The 22,541-nt window shown below is 38.5% G+C and overlaps 1 protein-coding gene across 1 annotated transcript; it reads right to left on the minus strand.

The window, feature by feature from the left end:
- Positions 1 to 597: 597 nt before the first annotated feature.
- LOC136240018 (phospholipid-transporting ATPase ABCA1-like) lies at positions 598 to 20,108 on the minus strand. Its single transcript, XM_066030816.1, has 43 exons — positions 19,910 to 20,108; positions 19,672 to 19,762; positions 16,137 to 16,263; positions 15,519 to 15,646; positions 15,102 to 15,229; positions 14,487 to 14,618; positions 14,206 to 14,295; positions 13,929 to 14,033; positions 13,705 to 13,755; positions 13,178 to 13,328; positions 12,486 to 12,643; positions 11,700 to 11,813; positions 11,185 to 11,642; positions 9,280 to 9,456; positions 8,817 to 9,122; positions 8,541 to 8,679; positions 8,271 to 8,372; positions 8,108 to 8,210; positions 7,750 to 7,932; positions 7,263 to 7,351; positions 6,718 to 6,971; positions 6,576 to 6,656; positions 6,167 to 6,363; positions 5,817 to 6,026; positions 5,184 to 5,543; positions 4,898 to 5,041; positions 3,970 to 4,757; positions 3,809 to 3,920; positions 3,694 to 3,754; positions 3,455 to 3,629; positions 3,146 to 3,406; positions 2,948 to 3,062; positions 2,691 to 2,811; positions 2,466 to 2,631; positions 2,346 to 2,405; positions 2,184 to 2,290; positions 1,991 to 2,132; positions 1,797 to 1,931; positions 1,518 to 1,714; positions 1,238 to 1,340; positions 1,053 to 1,190; positions 841 to 990; positions 598 to 791 (listed from the first exon to the last, which is right to left on the minus strand). Exons 1-43 carry the CDS (start codon positions 20,006 to 20,008, stop codon positions 738 to 740), a joined length of 7,062 nt encoding a protein of 2,353 aa, XP_065886888.1. The 5' UTR covers positions 20,009 to 20,108; the 3' UTR covers positions 598 to 737.
- Positions 20,109 to 22,541: the final 2,433 nt, after the last annotated feature.

Below are 22,541 nucleotides of genomic sequence, written 5' to 3' on the forward strand. Positions count from 1 at the left end.
GTCGCTTATTCCACTCGTGTACATTTCTTATTCAGAAGCTATAAAATTGCACAGTCTATTACTATCCCTTTGAACTTAATTGTATTGACACTTGTGCTGTCACCACTACATACTATAATAAAACAACCAGCCCTTGGGCATAATAAAGCATACATAATTTTGAACATACGATTGGCTTGATTTTAAGCACAGCTCAGTGGAGTCTCTATGCAACACAACACACTTTGGGACCAGCTGATTTTGATGAAATTTTACTGAGTTTCATTTCAAAAAGAAGTAAAATTGGTAGGCATCTTTATAGAGTTTAAAAATAGTTAAGGGCCCTTTTAGAGATTCAGCGCTTGGAATGAATGGCAGAGCCTCCATATGGTTATTTGTAAGTCACTGGTAAACAAACAGAATGGCACAAACATGAGTGAGACTATTACCCTGAAATTCTCTACTACTAAATATAATCATGTGAACTCAGTGAATATTTCAAGAATGAATACTGTGTAGTAACTGTCAGTCTTAGTACAACACATACTTTTCCACACATTGTCTCCCTTTAGGTTTGAAAATATTTCTCCTAAGGTCCGTACATATTATGAGGGAACATAATTCATATAATTACATTGTAATTGTGAATATGTAATTTATTTATTACTTATCACATGCATTGTAAATAATTATAATTTATCAATTTTAAAAAGTGCTATCCACTGTGTTTATACTGTAATTATTAACTAAAAGAAATTTTAGAGAATTCGTTCTGTTTCATCAGTATTTCCTGGACTGAAATGAACCGCAGCCTAAAAATACAATGTAACAATTAACTTATATTGTAATTAAGTGACATACTGTGTGGTCATCATTTGGTGAAGTTTGTGATGTATTTTCTATGACAATATCCGGTAGTTGTGACATTTCAATTTCAGTCAGAGAGATGTCCGACTGTGACCCAGCAGTACTTGGCTGATCACATTGTTTGTTAGCAAAGTGTATAAACACCTAAAACAACAAAACAGTGGTGTATATATAAATGTATAAGGTACTGTTTTGTTAGTTCTCACATCATCTAGGGTGGTTTGGCTGATGGAATATCCTTCAATGTCTAATGATTCCTTTATTGCTTCTAACTGTCTAAACACATTAGCCAACTTAACAGCTGATGATGGTATTTGGTACACCATTGTATTGAAGTGTTCCTCCTGTGTGTAGAGTATATGTGATTGTATTAGTGAATAGACTGGCTTACATTGAGACTGGCTTCAGGGAAGTTTTGTCTCATAAATTCTTTCATTGCGTCGTTGGCTCTCATCTCTGTCATCCTCAACTTAATTCTATAACCATCTCCAAACCTGTACAACACCACATCACTAACACATGTACTGTGCTATACCAAGAGTTAATAATCTATTATTATTAACTCTTGGTGCTACTGTAAAGGTTTTCCCTGTTTAACATTTCCCATATGGTACAGTATGTATGGCTACTCTATTTAAAACACGCATTCCCATATACTGACTAAAGTGTACCTTTCTTTGAGGTGTTGTGGAGAGCCCAAGCACTGGAACCTCCCGTTTACCATGATGCCTACTCTGCTGCACAGAGCCTCACACTCTGCCATACTATGTGTAGTCAACACCACTGACTGACCAGCGTTCACTATACTCTGAATGACACTCCATAAGAAACGACGTGCCTTAGGGTCTAACCCAGCTGTTGGCTCATCCTAGGAAGACAGCCACAAATGTATCACCACAATTTGGAACACAGGAGATGTATACTGCTACCACAGGGGTATATACACTTACCAGAAAAACTACTGGAGGTCTTGCAAGAAGAGCTATTGCAGTTGATAATTTTCTACGGTTACCTCCAGAATATGCTGACACGGGTTTATCAGCGTGTTCCTTTAACTGTAATTTTACCAGTGCCATCTCAACTACCTGAAACAGCAGCACAGACATGCTATGTGTGGGACAAGGGATACACTGCTTGCACACACCTTCTCAAGCTCCTTCCTGGGTATTCCCCTTAATCTACAGTACAAAACTAGATGTTGTCTGCCAGTTAGTGGCTCTATTAGTGCATCAAACTGAGGACAGTAGCCAATTGTCTGACGAACTGAATTCATATCTGACCGAATGCTATATAATACATAGAATTCATCAAACTCTTGTGTAATGTAGTGTTGCTACCTGTAGGAATTAACATAAGCATCTCCACTGGACACTCGAGTGTCTCCAGTGAGCATACGAAATGTGGATGTCTTTCCAGCACCATTAACTCCCAGCAATCCAAAACACTGCAACACAATAGTATTGTGTGACAAATCAGTCTACCTTCTGCATAGAATTTACCTCGCCTTTTTGGACACCAACACATAATCTGTTGACAGCAATTTTTTGCTTCTGATATTGCTATGAAGAATGAAAGAATGAAAACAAGGATGTCCTTCTGTACATTGAAAAACAACATACTTTGCAACTAAATAATCCTCCCCCATTTGAGTGGAATGTTTTTGTGAGGCCTTTAAGAGTAAGAACATCATTCTCAACACCTTCATCTTCCATCACTCTCCTTCTTTCTTCCTGTACATCAATGTCCTCTGTCTCTGAATGCATTGCTGGAGGACTGGACATTTTCCTAGATGGAAGAATGGTCAAATTTACTCCATGTTTTCACATCATTTATACACAACTAACTTGTAGAATCTTGGTTTGATGTATTCTACAAAGAATACACCCAGCCAACCAACTACAGCGTATATCCACAAGGCCACTATGAAGTGTCGCACTTCTTCAAAAGGAGATGGTATAATCTCTCCTATAGAACATACACATTGAGCACAAAGTACACAATACTTTGTTCTATAGGGATGAGTTGTAATAGAGTGTACCGTAGTTCTTTAAACATTATCACTTCTATACACTCTGTGCATGCATGCACTTAGAGCAATTACCAGTAAAGGCTGTCTTGACCTTTAAGATGACTCTGTCCAGACTGAAGTACAACATGCTCCGACCAATACAGTATCCAGGACTGGGGAGGATTAGTAGTGTGTATGTCACTGTGTCCTGATGAAACAAAATGACTGTTAACATAGCAGCACACACACACACACTACACATACTATGCAATACATTACAACTTTTCTTACCGTCCCAGTAATGTAAAAGACGATGAAATCAACAATTAACATAGCAAAGCCGAGGAAGAAGTTGATACAGAACAACACCACATATGCAGTGGTGGGAGACTTGAAGAGAAATGACATGAAGTATATCCAAGGTGCTGTACCAATCCCATATGAGATCAACAGTAACGCAAACACTGGCAAAACATCAGGACTAGAAAAGTTATCATCATTAAACATTTTAAAAAGTGCAATAATAATTGCACTGAAGATGACAAAGATGCCCTGTAACAATACTGTTGATATTTTAAGTACAGTTGTAGACTTACTCACCATATCCCAGATGAAGTTAGTGAGCCAGTAAATTAGCTTGTTTAGGCCACACACTAAATGAAGATGTTTCACCTTGTCTGATTTCTCTTCAATAATAACCAGTGCAAAACTGGCTGTGAGGAAGCTCAAAGCAAACATGCACCCCAATGGATTGACCACAAAACTTGCTCCCTCCCTAGATAACAATAAACACAATTAAACAATGCAGTAGTATGTATGTATATATGTAGGTATCTTACAGTGCATGGTGTAACTTCTGTATCCATGTTGTTTGGAATGGATGAGATGTGGTCACCACGCCTATAGCACAAGGGAACGCAAACAATGGTAACAGTATTATTCTAGTACACTTACCATATTGGGAGTAGTTGGTGAAGCTTTTGGGGAGGTGAGCCCTCAGTATCGCATTGTTTAGAGAATTAAGATAAATGGGCATCGAATGGAATCCTTTATAAGTGTGCCAAGCCTATGAAAGAAAGTATATAATCATAGAAGCTCCAACAAATGTTTCATACCTTGGCAAATTTTTTTACAGCAAGAACTGGGAGTTTGTTGAGTGGGTCACTTGAAGGATCATCATAAAACTCATCCACCTCAGCTGGAACATGAACTCTTTCTTCACCAAAGTGCACACCTCCATATCGCTGCTCTGCATACTGCAGCCTTGACCACTGGACATAAACATCAGCAATGTCATCCTTGTACGGTGAGTTCCGACTACCATAACGTAGGTCCTGTAGTTTTGTCGTCTTAGTATTACTCAAAGTGACACAGTAAGGATGCAACGGGTGTGGCCTAGGTGGTCGTATACTGCACACATCTTGCTTAAGTGCCATATTACAGTCACATGACACATTAACATCAGGTTCACCACCACTACAAGAAAAATCATAAGACTTACTCAAATTGAGAAAAGAGTAAGTGTAAGCTGAACTGTTGCATACTCTGTTGGGGTTAGTCTGGGGACCAAACCCACACTGGCTAAAAATTGAATCATAGAATGGCTCTGTGTAGGCATGACTGTTTCCACTGACAATAGCATAGTTCTCTTTGTTAGCACTAAAGAAGGCATCTGGGTTGAACTCTAATGGTGGGGGGTCTGATACCCTCATGAAGAACCATGATATGAAGAGACACATGATGATGACGGTCAGTGGGAATAAGTTCTGTACAATGAACATGAAGTATCTTTTGGTGGCATACTGCAAACGTTTAAAAAGGAGAGCATAAAATTGTAGTAACAACAACTTGTAGCCAGTGAGCCTGTTACTGGACTGTACACCAAGTAGATCATCATATGAGGCTGTGAAGAAACAATGTCTATAGGTAACATACTGTACACTTGTGCACACACAGGAGATGATTTTGCCCCTTGAAATCTTAATAGTGCACGCACAGACATTTTTATACTCTTACACATGACATATACATACACAGACTTACAGTCTCCAATGAGTATAGCATTATCCTCAGAAGAAAACACATCATTAGTACCAACGCTAGTCAAATCATTGTCAGAACCAAGGGCACCCATCGAGGAGAGGGAGGATTTTGCCAAGGTTGGATCATTACCAGCAGCAGATGATACTAAAAACAAGTAAGAGAGTCAGTAACTAGCACACAGATTAGCTAGACTACTGACTACATAAAACTCTAGCACAAACGTGTGAGGGAAATTCAATCCCTACAGTGTGTATAATGCACACTATGCACAATAACAGCTGCTCACCATTAGTATTCACATCCCCTCGCTCCTCATTAAGAGACACAAACACTTGTTCCATACTACAAGCAGAAAGTCCATAGCTAGTCATCCCGAGAGCAGTAAGGTTATAATCCAATTGATCGAACAGTTGTGCCAGCAAGTGAGGCTGATTGAGCGGCATAAGATAACGTAACTCTGATCCCCTCTCATCTAGAAATTGTATTCCCGGCATGTAAAGCTTCATGAACCGAGTTATCTGCTCCTGGTGACTGCTGCCAGTAATCCCACTGATAGGCATCTCTAGCACAAAGTCCTCTGGCTCTGGAGTACCACTCTCATTCATCTTATCTCGTGACTCACTCTCCGAATGAATATCAACTGTAACTGAATGAAAATACATAATGTATTACCAGGCGCACACAGTTAGATCTTTGAAATCACGACACCTCAGTAACAGGGACACCTTAGTAATCTGGACATTTATGGTATCACTGCACACACATTACAGCTTAGATTCTCTACTATTAAGGACACTTTGACAACTTTATAGCAACATGAGAGAAGAACAAGATGGGGTTGCTACTTGGGTCACACATAAGAATGGGGATACGTAAAATAGTACATTCACAGCATATTAAGTTTTGGTGGAGTACATACCTTTGTGCTGTTGACTGTATCTTCGGTGAAGATGAAGTGGTGAAGATCTAGAGCTTCGAGTCAGTGTCAAAATGTGTCCTTTACCAAATCTCTGTTTCAGGTAGAAGAAGGAGCCACATGTTATCAGCTCTCCCTTTGACATGATAGCTATCCGATCACCAAGGATTTCAGCTTCATCCATGTGATGTGTGGAGAGCATAATAGTATGACCTGATATACAATATTTATAGTAATTGTATTTCAACAAAGATTTAAAATTACATACTATGGGTCTAAAATACAAATATTTAGAGTTACAATACAAATACAGAGGCATATTAGAATTACAGTATAAATACAAGTATATTTACCATATTTTTGTGTTGATAAGAAGTCCCATATTTGTCTCCTAGCAAATGGATCAACCCCAGACGTGGGCTCATCAAGGATAATGGTACGAGACCCACCAACAAATGCCAACAAGACGGACAACTTTCGCTTCATGCCACCTGATAAGTGTTTAGCACGCATCTTCCTGAACGCCATGAGATTAACCTTCTGGAGCCACCTAAATGTTGTGAAGAATATAACATCAAAAAACATCAACGCTGTACCAGAGCCCTTGTATTCTGGACACTTGGGACCATGCTACAGTGACTCTCTATTAGTGAGGTATCCTTATTTCAGGGGTCTAAATGTGTGTACTCCAAGTGTCCTGATTATTAAGGTGACCGCATTTCATCTTGATGTGTTCCACTGTTGTGACTACACACATCTTACTCTGGTATGCCAATTTTTGCTTCCTGGTAAGTCAATCCCTTCAGCTGACCAAAGAATAACAGATGTTCCTCAACTGTTAAACTAAAGGACAAAAATATTAGCTAACAACCACATAACACTACAACACACACGCACTACATACTTCTCAAACAACACATTGTGCTGTGGACACAGGCCAAGTGACTCTCTCACACCATCCATGTTCCTTCGAATGTCATGATCATAAATGTAAGCAGTGCCACCAGTTGGCTCATACAAGCCAGTGAGGACAGACATGACGGTGGTCTTGCCAGCACCATTGTGTCCCAGTAATGCTGTGATCTGACTCTCAAAGAAGTTAAGTGTTAAGCCTTTCACAGCTGGATCACACTTCTTCCAAGGCCATGATGGGTAGCACTGGAAAGGAAGAATTAAACACCACAGCTTATGTATATGGATAAATGGATATATGTAGCAAATGGACATTTCAAAAGTGCAAAAAGTCTGTACAAACACTTATCAGATGTACACTCCTGTGGGGTATCATATGTGGAACCAAACTGCTAAGAGATTCTTTTTAATGTTATGTCATAATTTAATTGGAGGACCTGATATTGCACTACATAGTACATCATGTACTAGAAAAAAAACCAGTTGACTGACCACTAAACAAGTGTGTTATCAACTGGTAGCCAACTGATGTCTTACCTTAATTAGATTATCAATGGCAATGCCCAGTGGAAGATGGGTAGGATCTTCCTCACATCTCTCGCTCATAGTGCTACCAGTATTCCCATCTGAAATGAAGAACCATCACAATAACAAGTTGTGTATATGTATTATACTGAGGAGAGTATCCTACTCTCATATACCCCTGTAGAAGGGTGTATTGTGAAGTTATGACATAGCAATTCTGAGTTCGCCCATTTTTCTTTGTATAATGATGTCATTAGTTGAACATGATATCAATTGAACGCATGCCTAACAATGCCACTAGCAACCAAATTAACTCCAGATCTAAGCGTTCTCACCGACCACTTTGTAGGCGTTTCTTGCTAGGCCATTTGTGAATACGGCTATCCTGAGTGTCGCGAGTGTGAAACGGTGCTAACAATTCTTGCACTTTTATGGCTGCTTGTATGTCACAAACCGCAACATCTTGTCATTACATCATACTTCATGATATACCACATACCTTTGCTCTCTGAGAAACCTGCACTGCTGACTTCAGAGAGACTATCTTCGCTGTTTTGTGCTCTATGCAAAGAATAGTAGGTGGGATTTCTTGAGAACAGTGTGGGCCATGAGGATGCTCTCTGACCAAACCAGTAGGTTGGTTGGATAAAGAAATAAAATGGTCGGCTGATGCCATATTTTCCTGCACAAAAATGCCATACACACAAGTGACACAACCTATTAACTGTGTAGTGTATTTAACACACATGTACACTAGACAAAAAGATACATTACACATGTACACACACACACACACACACACACACACACACACACATACACACACACACTACACATATGTACACACCCACACATACCTGGAAACACTTCTTCAATGTACCAAGCCAACAACCAATAGATGACAGAGTCCACAGCTATCATAATCAACACCAAAGTGAATTTGAACATATCATCATTCAGCTACAAGAACAATATGTAATGTACAGTGGGTGTGGTGGCTTTGATGGGTGTGTGGCTTACTGGAGAAATATTCATGTTGCTGAATTGCATCCCCACTCCCTTGAGCTCATACTGAGCTATGTAGCTTGTACCCAAACCAAATGCATTGGGAGACAGCAGTGTCTGGATGGGAACAGCAGTCAAGTTAATAAACTGCTTTCTAATTCAGTGTTACATTATAATAAGCTAGTACAGTATGCATGTGCAAATAGTATGTGCGTGCGTGTGTATGTAGCATACAGTTGGTGTGTGTTTTGCACCTAGATCCCACATTATTTTCTTATGACTTACTGTTAACAAGACATATTGGAAGCTGAGGGAGTTATGCTGAGAGACTATGGTGATTGTCCCAAACTGTACCAGGAAGTAGGAGAGACCAGCTAGACAAGCTGCCATGTTGGCATTAGTGAAGAAGACACTAACAAGAAATCTACATAAGAAAAACAATGTAAAGTACAGCCCCCTAGACTTGTTTTAAACACACACACACACACACATGCACATACACACATATACGTACATACATACATACATACATACATACATACATACATACACACACTTTACCCATAAAATATCAAAGACACAGCATACAGCTCCAAGTAGATATAAATGAGTAATAGATTTGATTTAGGATAGAGACCACCATATTTCAACATGGGTGCCATAAACAGAATGGAGAAGGAGACAACAATCAACTGAGTGATGAACCATGCTGTCCAGTGGACTGCATTACTCAGTCCCATCATCTTCATGAACTCCTTCAGTCGTAACTGCTTCTCTTTCACAATAAAGTGAACATTCATAGCAATGGAGAACAGCCAAGCTAGTGTCATCACTATAGGCATCATCAACTCTAGTGCTATCATGTAGCTGTGAGAGAATGAGATACAGTATAATTTTACCCAGCAACATGTTTGTGTGTGTACATGTACATGCGTGAGTGTGCCATGCAGTGTATGCATATACATGCATGCACGTACATGTGTAATAATGTACTGTGATATACCCCCACACATACTACACTCACTAATCCAGATCATAGCAGGGGTAAGACATCTCATTGATGTACGTTCCAGGGGAGACCACAGTTTTATTAAGTATCTCTTGAAGTGTAGCCCTCTCTATCACATCTTGCAGGTAGATGAACCCAGAATACAAGTATATCTTCTTCCAGTCATGATCTTCGGGACCAGGTATCCACAATCTGAATAAGAATACATGAATAGATGTCCCTAGTTCATATATTCAGCTAGGAGGACCTTCGCACACACAAACTTTTGTACAATGGACTCTCAGTTGCTGTATATAACCCCACTGGAAAGAGTTGATGAATTCAATCTCTGAAGTCATAACAGAGTGAATTTATATGTATCCGTATTATTGAATTTTATTACGTCACCAAAACCCGAATTTTGGTCTACCAGCCTGCCAGACCACAGTTGCAAGGCTAGAGGCCAAATGAAGCAGTGCATAACCGTCATTTCATGCCTCAATGACAAACTCACTGGTGTCATGTGCCTTTTCCAGTTCCAATGAGTATCTACCTTTTGTGCTATGCCATTCCTTTTATCTTCAATTGCATGGTCGTCGTCTTCATGCAAGGAAACCATGCTTTTTCCATATTGACACTTTCCTTAGAAAAGCATAGTTAGATGCCACAAAACTATTTAAGAGGGAGTAGATACATGTAGCTGCACTTATAAAATGATCCCACAGGTGCCCTTAAACAATCATAACATGCCACCACATCCTGAGTGACCACTACCCTAATGATCTAGCTGAGCAAGTCATGGCATTGAGCCACACCCCTTTATTCTAATGAAGTAGTCATAGATAGTCACATGTATACATCATGGCATGGCATTGAGCCACACCCCTTTATTATAATGAAGTAGTCATAGATAGTCACATGTATACATCTTTTTTGTTATGCTATAACAAAAAAGTTAACAAACTAGCGCAATTTAAAAATTATTAATTTACAAATGAAGTAGGGTTACAGTGATAAAATGTAGTGGAGCAAGAAATGTGACTGGATCTGGGAAACCAGTTTTATCACCCATGGCAGCAGGTTTGATTTTTCACCAACTACATGAATAAACTATCAAATTTCACAATCAAAATTAGCTAGACTTGAGTGGTCTGTTTGTGCTGGCTGCTTTTTGCAAGTACAGTGACAAACCATACAAGACATCTGGGGCTTTAATAGAGCTCTGGTCAGCCTGGGGGTGGCTGTATGTAGCTGTACAGCACTGTGGTGTTCTTGTGATGTAAATTTCCTTTAATTTTGATACCTGAATGGCCCATAGTTTGGCCTAATTATTTCATTTGGTAAACAACTTCTTTCCCTCCCCTCCATCCACCACCCCTATTAAAGCTTGCCTGATACAGTAACATTCATATTTCTTGTTTCACTACTTTTATCACTAACACTATGTACTTATAATTTTAGTGGTTAAACAGTGTGAGTGCTGATACAACATTTCACCACTCTAGCAGAGGAATAATTCAATGTTTAGTTGAATGCAATTCTAAATAATCGATGTCTCTTCCACTGTATGTATTTGCAAAACCCTGTGTAATATGGACTGCCTTGGGACCACCCAAGTGTTATTATTATACTAAATTTTTTACAGGTAGTCAATAATAAGAGAACCTTGGGACCTCACTAAATATCTGGTCCTCAAGTTCCTAGTTTCTACTGTATAATATACAGTAGGACCTCGAATCTTGATTATCTGAACAGTATATGTGACTGCTCTATTAGAGTATTTCGTCATTGGGTGAATGTTCTATTAGAATAGTTGAACAGAACTCTGCATATAAATGAATGGGCTTTTATCCAACCAAGTATGACCAAACTGGCACACAGGTATTTGAGGTCCTACTGTACTAGACTGGATAAAAAATACTACATACAATTTCGACTAACTTCTGCCTCATTCTGGTGGTATCATGAACAAACGTTTGGTTGAGTCTCAGCCTTATCCTAACTTTTGGAGGTACAATGGTAGCATTCTCATCCTTCAGGTTATCAAATACAATACCGCCATACACTAATGATATGTTCTGTTTCTGCCATTCGGTGTAATCCATGGAGAGACGCTGCAATGCATCTTCATTTTCTGTTGGATGGAAAATGTCCCAGTCAAACATGTTTATGAAGGCCAGCACAGATGAGCCACCATCAATAACCTCCCCTAGTCTGTCCCAAATGTTGTCAGCAACTTTAGGATCAAGCAGATCATATAGTGTTCTTAATGCTGAGACAGTCATGTTTGATTGGTTCTGTATAGATGGGGTGACAGAGCCAGTACAATTGATATGCATCAGATCATTATTTGCCACATCTCCAGAACTCTGGTTAGCAACAACCAAACAAAACAGCCTCTGAATGAGGAGACAATGAATGTACAGTCCACCATCAAATGACTATAACTTCTTTACCTCTCTCAGTCGTGGTCCAAACTCATTCAGAGACTGGTTAAGATATCTGGAGCAGTTGATCAGATGTTCTGTTACAGCACGTATTGTATCCACAGCTGCCAATGTACGGTTGGCCTGTATCATAACATACAGCATTAAAACATAGTAAAATAAAGAGGGTATGTACACAATACATAAATATATGCATACATATCTACACACAATACTCATATTTACACTTTTATAAATACAAGACACACATGCTTAAATACTAGAGGTACAACTGATATAAATATTGATATCAGTACTGATATCGTGATATTGGTAAAATAAGTACCATAATTGCTTCTTTTTTTTTTCCCGGGCTAGATGGTCTGCCCTTGCCACCACCCCCAGCACCAGTACCATAATTGCTCAGTGTTTGTATGCTTGATCTTGTAGTACTATGGGTAGAGCATTAGGTCAAAAATATGAAGTGTTTTTCAGGGGCCAAGGTTCAATTCCCAAGTTTGGCTGTTTTTGTTTTTTGTTTTGTATTTTCTTTGCTTAGATCTTTTCACTGCACCTTTTTCACAAGTACATTTTTTCTTTCTTTTTAAAACATTTTTGCAACCACCTTTTTAGCTTTTTTGTCATAATGTTTTAACATTTATTGTAGTGTCCATACTGAAAACCTTTTATGTTCAGATGTAATCCAACAGTAAAGAATATCAGTATCCGAATCGGTAATTTTGTAGCTAATATATTGTTTATGGGTATATTGGTAAAATACCATATCGATGCACCTCTATTAAATACAAGACACACCCTCTTTATGATTCTCCAAGCCATAGCATTATTTGGAGTGAAGAGTATCTTGGGTCGGATGGTCTTATTGTTGGCTGATAGTTCGTTCACTACTTCACTTGCTTCTGGGGGCTCATCTCCATCACCTGTCATCTTCTTGGATTTCTTGTCTGACTGTGCTGGAGTTACAGTGTAATGTCAACAACACTATATCTATACACATTATACATACGACATAGGTAGGCATATATACACTATAGTATGTTCACGTTGAGCTGAATCCTCAAAAACATTTAATAACTCATGGATGCAATTACACACTATCTTGAAATTTGGCTCATTTGTAGTACTGCTTGACCCGCTAAAAATATTTCAAAACCTTTTTGTTCAAATGTTTGACATAATATTTACGGCCAATCAAAATTTTCACAATACATTTCCTATGGGGAAGCCATATAAGTACATTGTTCTTTAAAGCCTTTCCCGAACTTGAAATGGAGCCAAACCATACATGTCTGTTGTTGACACCTTTGCTGTTACCAACAATCATTAGGTTGGCTGAAATGTTAACTCTGTTGAGAAAAAATCCACTTCTAATTTTTAGCTGTTTTTCAGGATTCAGCTCAACGTGAACGTACTATATATACTACACACTACACTACCTAAATAACACACATCTTCATATAATTATACACAAATTAAATTTCACTTACGCAGAACGTGCTTCAGTATCTTGTGAGCAGCTCCTAACAATTTAGCAGGTATTTTTCCATCACTTGCATTACCACAAAAGAAGTGAGAGTTAGAGTTGATTCCTCCAGTCAGCATTACCACTTGGTTGATGACATTAGCCAGATGTGTTAGCTACAATACATACAACACACAAAGTAGTGTGTGGGTGCGTGAGTGAGTATGGGTGCATGCGTGGGTGTGGGTGTGTGCATGTGTGTGTGTGTGTGTGAAGTGGAAGAGTACACTAATCAACAAACCATTCCTCTGAACTTCCATTAGTCAGAATGTTATTGGTTGGATTACTTGTGATACATAACAAAGCTATGCATTTTATATCAATTATACATACACTACTTCAACAGAACACAATACTCAGTGACTATGGTCAGTTATATTATCAAGTTGAAGCCAATGACCTCAGAGCTAACATGAAGCCATACTGATTATTATAGGGCTTGTACACAACCACTCACAATCACTACACACAGAAGGAGAAGGTCTACTGTACCTGATTGTATATGTCAACTGCTTTCGTGCCTTGACCAGTAATCTTCTTTGTCTGTAGTAAAATTGCAAAATGAATAAGATTATAATATGTGTATAAGATGTATACTCCATGTGTAGCTTATGTATATATGTGTATAGTGTGTATGTATTGCAGTGACCCCTACCACCCAAATAAAGGTCACATACATGTACACAACACACACTGCAACCCATCAATGCACTCACCACAGTATTTTTAATAGCTGACACATTGACTTTGTTCAACAATTCATCAAATAGTAAAATGAAGTCCTCAGGGTCAGTTTTACAAGTAGCATTTACTGCACTGGCCTGGAAGAAGATATTAAGAAATACTTATGTTTTCTGGTTGTGTAGCAAATCTGCAACAGCTCAAACAAAAGACACAGGTAATTACTATAGGAATATAGCTTTTGCATTTTACAATACGTAAGTCCAAATTATGTGATTTGTTTGAGATGATGTTTATGACAAACTGCCATACCGTTGAGTATCCAGGAATATACAGGATCTGATCCAACACATTGGATTGGCACATGCTTGTCCTCAGAACTATTGGGTTGAGAATGATGTTCTGAGGGGTAACAAATACAACAATGGCATTATTACACCAACAATACTGCACCAAGTGAGCCTTACAATATATTCATAGCCAATTTTGAATATAAACCACATGGGCTACATGCATGTACGTATACCACATCTACTAAATTTCTATATGCCCAGTGGCTTACATTAACACATGTACAACATGTGACATCTCACCAATGGTATCAAGTCACTGAAATCTGTGATGTTGGGGAGCAGGTCTGGTGGTATTGTGACCTGCCTTGGCACACGTGATCCTGGTAGGTCAAACAATGGCTGAGTTTTCAACCCTGTAAGCCAGTCAGTAGCCTAGCAAAGTAGTAGATATGAAATAAGTAGCACATGGGCTGTATTATAAGTATATTGTTTGCATGTAATCTGTATGTATGGGCAAATGTTGCCAACGTCATCATGGTTGACCCGATAACACAACACATATTGGAGGCATGGCTAACCTTGTCTTAGACCATGTGGTGGAGGGTCAGGGTTCCCTAGTGCTAGCTTTACAAGCCAACAACAAAACTTACAAGCCCCTTACATTGTACATGAGTAGAGAGTTTCATGTTTAGAGAAGTGACAGTAAGCTGGATAATATGTGACATATACAGCCATCTTTACTATACATAGTGGATGACCTATCATAGCTTTGAGAGGATCGCTGCTTTAGCACTTTTCACCTGATTACATTCATGGTATGGTATTCAGTAATAAGACTGGTCATCAGTACATACATAGATAACTTTCCCAATGAAGAATCATTCACTATATTATGGTCATGTTGTATGTACTCACAGATTGCAGCTTGATGGAGGAGTTTAGTAAGGCATCAGCGAGGTCAGGACTGAGTGACCAGTTACTGATCAGGAACTGTCTCAACCCACCAGGATCAGTGATGAAGGTTGTGAGGGGGATCTCATCCTCTGTGATGTCATCAACAGGAAGTGAACAATGTTATGCACGCATGCACTAGTAATGTACATCATATATACACATAGACATGTATGTGTGGGTGTGTATGTGTGGGTGTGTATGTGTGGTGTGTGGTGAGTGTGCGTGCGTGTGTGTGTGTGTGTGTGTGTGTGTGTGTGTGTGTGTGTGTGTGTGTGTGTGTGTGTGTGTGTGTGTGTGTGTGTGTGTGTGTGTGTGTGTGTGTGTGTGTGTGTTTGCATGCATATATACACAACACACAGAACACATAGTCACACTCACGGGACACATTTGGTATGGTTGTTCCATTCAACACATCAAGTGCAGACCGGACTGTCTCACATGAGCTCTCCCATTGGCTATTATTGGACTGGATGAACTGGTACAAACTGGCATACACCTCATTAATCCTGTATAACACCATGCAGCAGTTGGCTTATAAAAAAATTATTATTCCAGTTATTTACTACAAAATACATCAATTATACATAAGATGACCTCACATCCTGAGGTCTACCACAGAACATGTATAGCTGCTACATACTTCCTGTGGCTATGTAAAAACAACCAAGCTGTGAAATAGGCTAGTATGAAAAGGATGTGGTGGCAGCTAAATGGCTACAATTATGTAATAGCAACAACAGTATAATTTACAAACACCAGAAAAGCTTCGACGTGATTCAATGATTTGCACAACTAGATTGCATCCTTCTCTAGTGGAAAACTATATAAAATGCATTGAACTCTGTGTTTATATACATATAATGCTGAAACACACATACACATGACGAACATGTGATACACATGTGCACAGTGCATGTATTATCAAAACCAACATACCACAATACACAACACACATAATACATTACATAATACACATGCACAGACCCACACACTTACCCTGCTCCTTCAAACTCTAGTGGTGCAGTATAACCATCAGTGACATAGTCGCTAGACAGATTACAAATCAGTGACTGCACAAACGGCAGCACCCCAGCTGAAGGGAGTGCTAGTGGTCGATAAACGACTACATGCAAGAAAGTAAAGTCATGAATGCTATTGTTATTATTTATAATTGCAAGAACTCATAATAGTTGTGTAATGTCATAACAAATTAGTAACAGTTCCTCCTACTCCTACAACTACAGCTGATAAATTCTATATACCACACACTAAAACAGAAACCCAGGTTAACCCACTTATATTGTACTGTTTCACAGGCTTCTAGGAAGAGCACTTAACATGATGAAATAATTGTAATAAATATGGCATGATGCAATAATATGCATGTTGTCTTCATGAAAATATTTCACTGGATAAATCATTTGTATAGCTGTCCATGTAAACAAACCTTGAAAACTCTTTGCAGGCATTAGAAATATATGATTAGATGCAGTGAAAGCAATAACACAAAATCACAAACACATTTAAGTGCATACGTTTACATGCATGGACAGTACATACCATGCCATGGAGCAATCAATCACAGTATGCAGGTATAAAAGCTTACATGCAAGGAGGTGAAGTAAATTACGTGCAACGCTTGATTCAGTGCAGAGGCGTGTGTGCAGTCTCAAGTTCCCTTCTTTAATTGGATTCTGCATGTGGTGGAAAGGATCACCACAGAAGGGAACTTGTAAAGTAGCCAGCAAGGCAGGCAGCATAGTCATGAACTCACTGGAAGCTAGGATTACATGGGCAGCTCCGAGAATTTTGGTGACTGGTTTCTAAGCATAACCACTCATAGTGTGTTGGTCTGCATGCTTCCCCAGGACATTTTGTAGTCTGACATGAATCTGGTAGTTATACCAATTTTCATAAAAATCTTGTAAACTGTATGACATGTATTTTCAGCAAGATAGCAAATAGATGATAATGTCATATTTTGACAATTAAATGTGCAATCTAATTACAAGGAGCCAAGAGTGCCCAACATTTTTGGGGTCTAGCTATATAGGGGTATGCCCCCAGAAAAATGAAGTACATAGCTAGCTACTTACGTTTTTAAGAGGTACAGAAATGCCACTGCTGTTCTATTAGAGTGTTGAGAGAAAACCCATCCTGGATGATGAAAATATGTACAGTACAAAAAAAATGTAAGCATGTGAGTCCTTGGACAACATGCGACCACAAATAGGACCATGAATGGAACATGGCAAGGAAAGGGGAAATACAAATATAAAATATAGGATCTAACTGATATAAGTTGCTACTTAACCTAATTAGTGTTCCACTCCTTAGAATCCTTTGCCAGAAAAATCTTTTTAGAAGCCAATATACTGGCAGAGGCAGCATCGTCTAGACATTTCTTTATGGAAGACTTCAACTTAGGATGAACAAAATTTAATAAAATAAGTAGATTCTTGATTGTAGAAGCTGGTAGAAGCTGGTAGTGGCCCAGCACTATTATCTCAATTGTCTCATAGTAATTAGGGATGCTGTCCTATTAGAGTATCTCAATCTAAACCATTTGCTGGAAACCCCCTGAACCACCCCCATGTCATACCATTTGCTGGAAACCCCCTGAACCACCCCCATGTCATACCATGTTCTTGTACCATGCAGGTTAGGTGAATGGTGAATAAGTAAGTAATTAGGTATAAGTAACAGGAGAATTATTTAGAAAAAAGATATAACAGTAGTATATTGAGTCCCAAAAGGACAGTTTTGCAGGTACTAGAAGTAGGAATTAGTGATCTGACAAAGTTACGGGCTATTCAGGGCTCCAAACTGGCTAACTAAAGATGGCAGGTGGTGCCGTGGTGGATGAAGACCAGCAGTGATCCAGTTTGGAACTCTGAATAGCACATCACATAGCTAGCTAACTATGCCAGCTAGCTATAGTAATGGGGCACTGAAGTGAAGATGAAATGTCACAAAGACTAAACTGGAAGCCACTGGTACATCGTCAGAACTAACTAAAAGCCAAAAGCCAACAAATGAGGTTTCAGCAACCAATGACAAGAATCAACTCCTACCCCTTCCCCTCCTCAATAAAAATTTGGAACTCATAAAGTGATGATATTGTATCATGCACAACACTGGAACAGTTTGAACAGAAACTAGCTGGGCTAGACTTGAGTGTTTAGTCATTTATTGTAATTTACCAAATCGTTTATCTGTGCTTTTATAGAGGTTTTGCACAGCAAATTACAGATCACCAGCAACCTGGGCAGCCAGTACGCATTTTTATTTATTTATTTATTTATTAAGGCTTTACAGCACAATTGCTAAAGGTCTGTAGGACACCTGGTTCTACAGCCTGTTTAAAGTTGTAACAGAAAGTATGTTTGAAAAGGTGGAGAAAGGAGAAAAAATCCATGACTGGACCTGGGCAGCCTCAAACCTGCAGACATCCAATTAACGCTCGAACATATTTGCTAGGCCTGTCACTTAAGTATGTACACATTGAGCTGGATCCTCAAAAACATTTAATAACTCATGGATGCAATTACACACAACCTTGAAATTTGGCTCACTGCTTGACCTGCTAAAAATATTTATCTTTGCATTCAAATGCCGGTTTCACACCATATTTACAGCCAATCAAAATTTTCCAGGGCTCCATATATTTCCTATGGGGAAGCCATAAATACAGTGTCCATTAGTCTGTTCCCGAACTTATAATGCACACAAGTCTGTTGTTGACACCCTTACTGTCACCACTATCCATCTGGTTGACTGAAATGTTAGCTAACTCGGTTGAGAAAGAATCCATTTTTTAAATTTTTAGCTGTTTTTCAGGATCCAGTTCAATTTGTACTTTTTTTCACAATATAACAAAATAAACACAAAACAAACAACAGACTTTAATTAACCGATTAAATTGTATATAGTTAACTACACTGATGGGCACAACACCTGCTAGTCTCGCCCCCAGATGATCTGGAGGCGAGACTAAACACATGCATGACGTCAATTAATTATAATAATTTATATCTGTTAGCTAGCTATGCATGGATGGCATGATATGCATACGTTACATCTTAGGCCCCTATTTGGTGATTATTAGTTTCTCATCCAGCCTTTCTAATTATTATGATGCGGGAGGGAGGGTATTACCATTATGCCATTATTTTCACTGATGTACAGACCTTGTCCAAATTGTCTTTCTTTCTTACTACAAACATTTCCTTCACCAGCTGATTCTACTTTTCGTGATCGCCAACTGTTTTTCGACAGTCAACTGAAAGCGAAGTCGATAGAACACGATTGCAACTGGCACTGCAGCAATTTGCTAAGGAAAACAACAGTTCTCCTGGCGATATATAGCGCATTGTAGCGTTCATCAACAAAAAATTGTAAGAGTTTGGCATCACGTGTTCTTCTGAGCATGCACAGAGTAAATAATGGCTTACCATGCGGTAGCTTAAGAAGGATGCGGGCGGTGGATGAGAAACTAATAATCACCGAATAAGGGCCTTACTATACTTACCGTCTGGTTTTGGAATTGGCCCATATATACTTCTCAGTATCAGTAATATTGTGAATAGAAACAACGGCCATATCAACTCGATGGCTATAAGCTGGACAAAATTTAGGACAATAAAACACATTGATAGCCGGTAGCTATACTAAACACAGGTAAAAGCTATCATAGATATTATATACTACGCGTAGTATACAATATTTATGGCTATATGTATATATAGCTAGCTATACTACTGACTTACTGGACTTCTCAACTTCAATAGAATATTTTTCCACAGCAACAAAGTCAGTTTATAAAAGAACGTCACACACCGGTTCGATCTACACCGTCTAGTAACCATAGTAGACGCAGTAAGGAAAAATTGGTCAGTGTTGGTCACTATCTACTTTCTGAACTCTCTACAGCACCATAGAGTATATATACTAGCAATGTATATGGGTGCGTAATATAGTATAATAGTTTAATAATATAATAGACCTTATTCACTGAATTAATTTCATAGCGCTTATAACTCGTTGCGAAGGAGATGTCCGCCAATATTCGCCATTTGCAGTACCAAAACCATAGTAACATCACAATTCTCCGCCAAATTCGCCATTTGCAGTACCATAACTATGGTAACATGATAGCAACCGTTGTGCTCGCCCAGTTTTAGAACTCAAAATGGCGTCCGAAAGACCATCACCATGGCAAATAGAGTGCCTTGTATGGCTTCGCGTGACATCAGAGGGCGCTTATTGTTCTAAATGAATAAGGTCTATAATAGACCGGCCTGAGGGAATTTACTAGTCTGTTGCCGCGGCCAGAATATTGAATAGGAATTTACATTAGTTCCGAGAACTAATAACAATGTTTCAGCCTGAGTACACAATGACACAAAATAAATGTAGCTAGAAGGGAAACTGACTACGTGACTACATCAGCCTAATTCAAAGAATTGATAGTTACATCCCAGTACATGCATGCATGCACAACAGCTATATGACAAAATAAAATGATTACAATTAAAACAGGCAAACATATACTTACACTGCATGTGTATAGCCATATATAGCTATATTTACTTGTTTTGTAATTAACTCATGTCATATTGTGTCACAATTTGTAATTGCTTTGTTTAAGGCACTGCTGAAAATCAGTTCTTTGAATTGAACTGCCTTAATCTTATAGTATTATATCAGTATGTACCTGTATGTTGTCTATGGGCCGGTTCAGACAACATAATGGTGAAGTAACCAAGCAACCCGGTGTGGCTACCAGATAGTTTACAATGAGGTGTATAGCTATTCCGATTTTGCTGCTGTGGAATAATGTCAGAGTCCTGAGAAGTCTGGTAAGTAGTTAGATACACTTGTTTATGCAGCTGTCCTACACTTTTGTCTAGCTAATATAGCCATGCATGGCCATTGTTTCTGTTCGTGCAATAATGATTGAGAAGGATTTTCATGTGCTGTGTGTACTAATTTGCCTGTTTTGTAATTTACATTCTTATTGTGTATATAAACTTATATAGTTTCTCATACTCCAATGCTATATAACAGTGCTTGCATGTGGGAAGGCTGATTTTTTATTTTATATTGGGTAGCTGAATTAGCTAGCTAAAACAATTCAGAATGCAATTTTCTTAGATAGACTGCTCCAGCTATAGTTATATAATAGTCCGGCAGAATTAAGATACATGCAGCTTTTTGGGTGAACCTTAATTGTGTCTATATATGTTCCTCAATCCTGCTATCAGGAAGTGTTATGGAAATTATGCTCTATATACTACATCCTTCATGAAAATAAATGTCAAGGAAATGTTGAAATTCATGTTTAACAGAAATGTACTCCACCAGTTCAGGACATATGGCAAGGACATATATGACATTTAGTTATGTATAATACACACCAAGAAACACAACATTAGTACAATACCTACAGCTCACCTACTATTATAGAGCTTGCAAAACGTATACAGTATAAGTAATGTATAGTGGGTTTGGCCAGTTATCATATTTCCTGTTACTGTAGGAAATGTACACATGATATTTCTTGAAATTCAGTACATGATGCATGTGTCCTTGATGGAGTCTATAATATATGTATTGTATTTTGAAACAACGAAAGTTATATAACACATGTTATACATGCAGAGATCAATCTCAGACTAAAATGAGTAAAATTTTGCTTGGGTACTTGTGAGTAGATTTTTCATACAAAATCTGACAATTTTCCTATGCTATTTTTGCAATTCCTCTCTGTATTATACACTGTTAGGTGCCTTCACAGTTCCTTTACAATAATAATTTACACATGAGAACGTATATATAATATTCCACAACATTCCAATGCATAAGATGGTAGTGAAAATTATAATGTAACTCACACATAATCCACGAGAGTTGATCCTATACTAGTAACATGTCATGCTGTTTACATGCATATCATTCGATTTCTTAAGTAAAGGAAACTTACATGTCATGCTTCCTTATTTCATGTACATGTCACACTTCCGCATAATAATAATAGACATGTAGGAAAGCTATAGCTACTAGCCATGTGTTCTGAACTAAATGTATTGTACATGTCAAAGTTCTGAATAGTATAGGAAAGCTAACAGCATGTTGACTTAGGAAATCTTGTGTACATGTCAAATTTTTGAATTGTAAGGAAATCTAACAACATGTCAAATGCTTGGCAGAGGAAACGTCCAAGACACATGGAATTTAATATGACTTAAATTCAGGTTTCCAGGTTTGATATGGTAAATTCAACACCAGCATGTCCTGCGCATTTCCATGCCATGCCATTTCTTGGTCTGGAAATGTCACTTTATTGTGGGTTGATAAAATGCTCCGTGCCTGAGGTTTGTTGGACACATTCCATGCATT

The sequence above is a fragment of the Dysidea avara genome, chromosome 12 (genome assembly GCF_963678975.1).
Source record: "Dysidea avara chromosome 12, odDysAvar1.4, whole genome shotgun sequence".
Taxonomy (NCBI): domain Eukaryota; kingdom Metazoa; phylum Porifera; class Demospongiae; order Dictyoceratida; family Dysideidae; genus Dysidea; species Dysidea avara.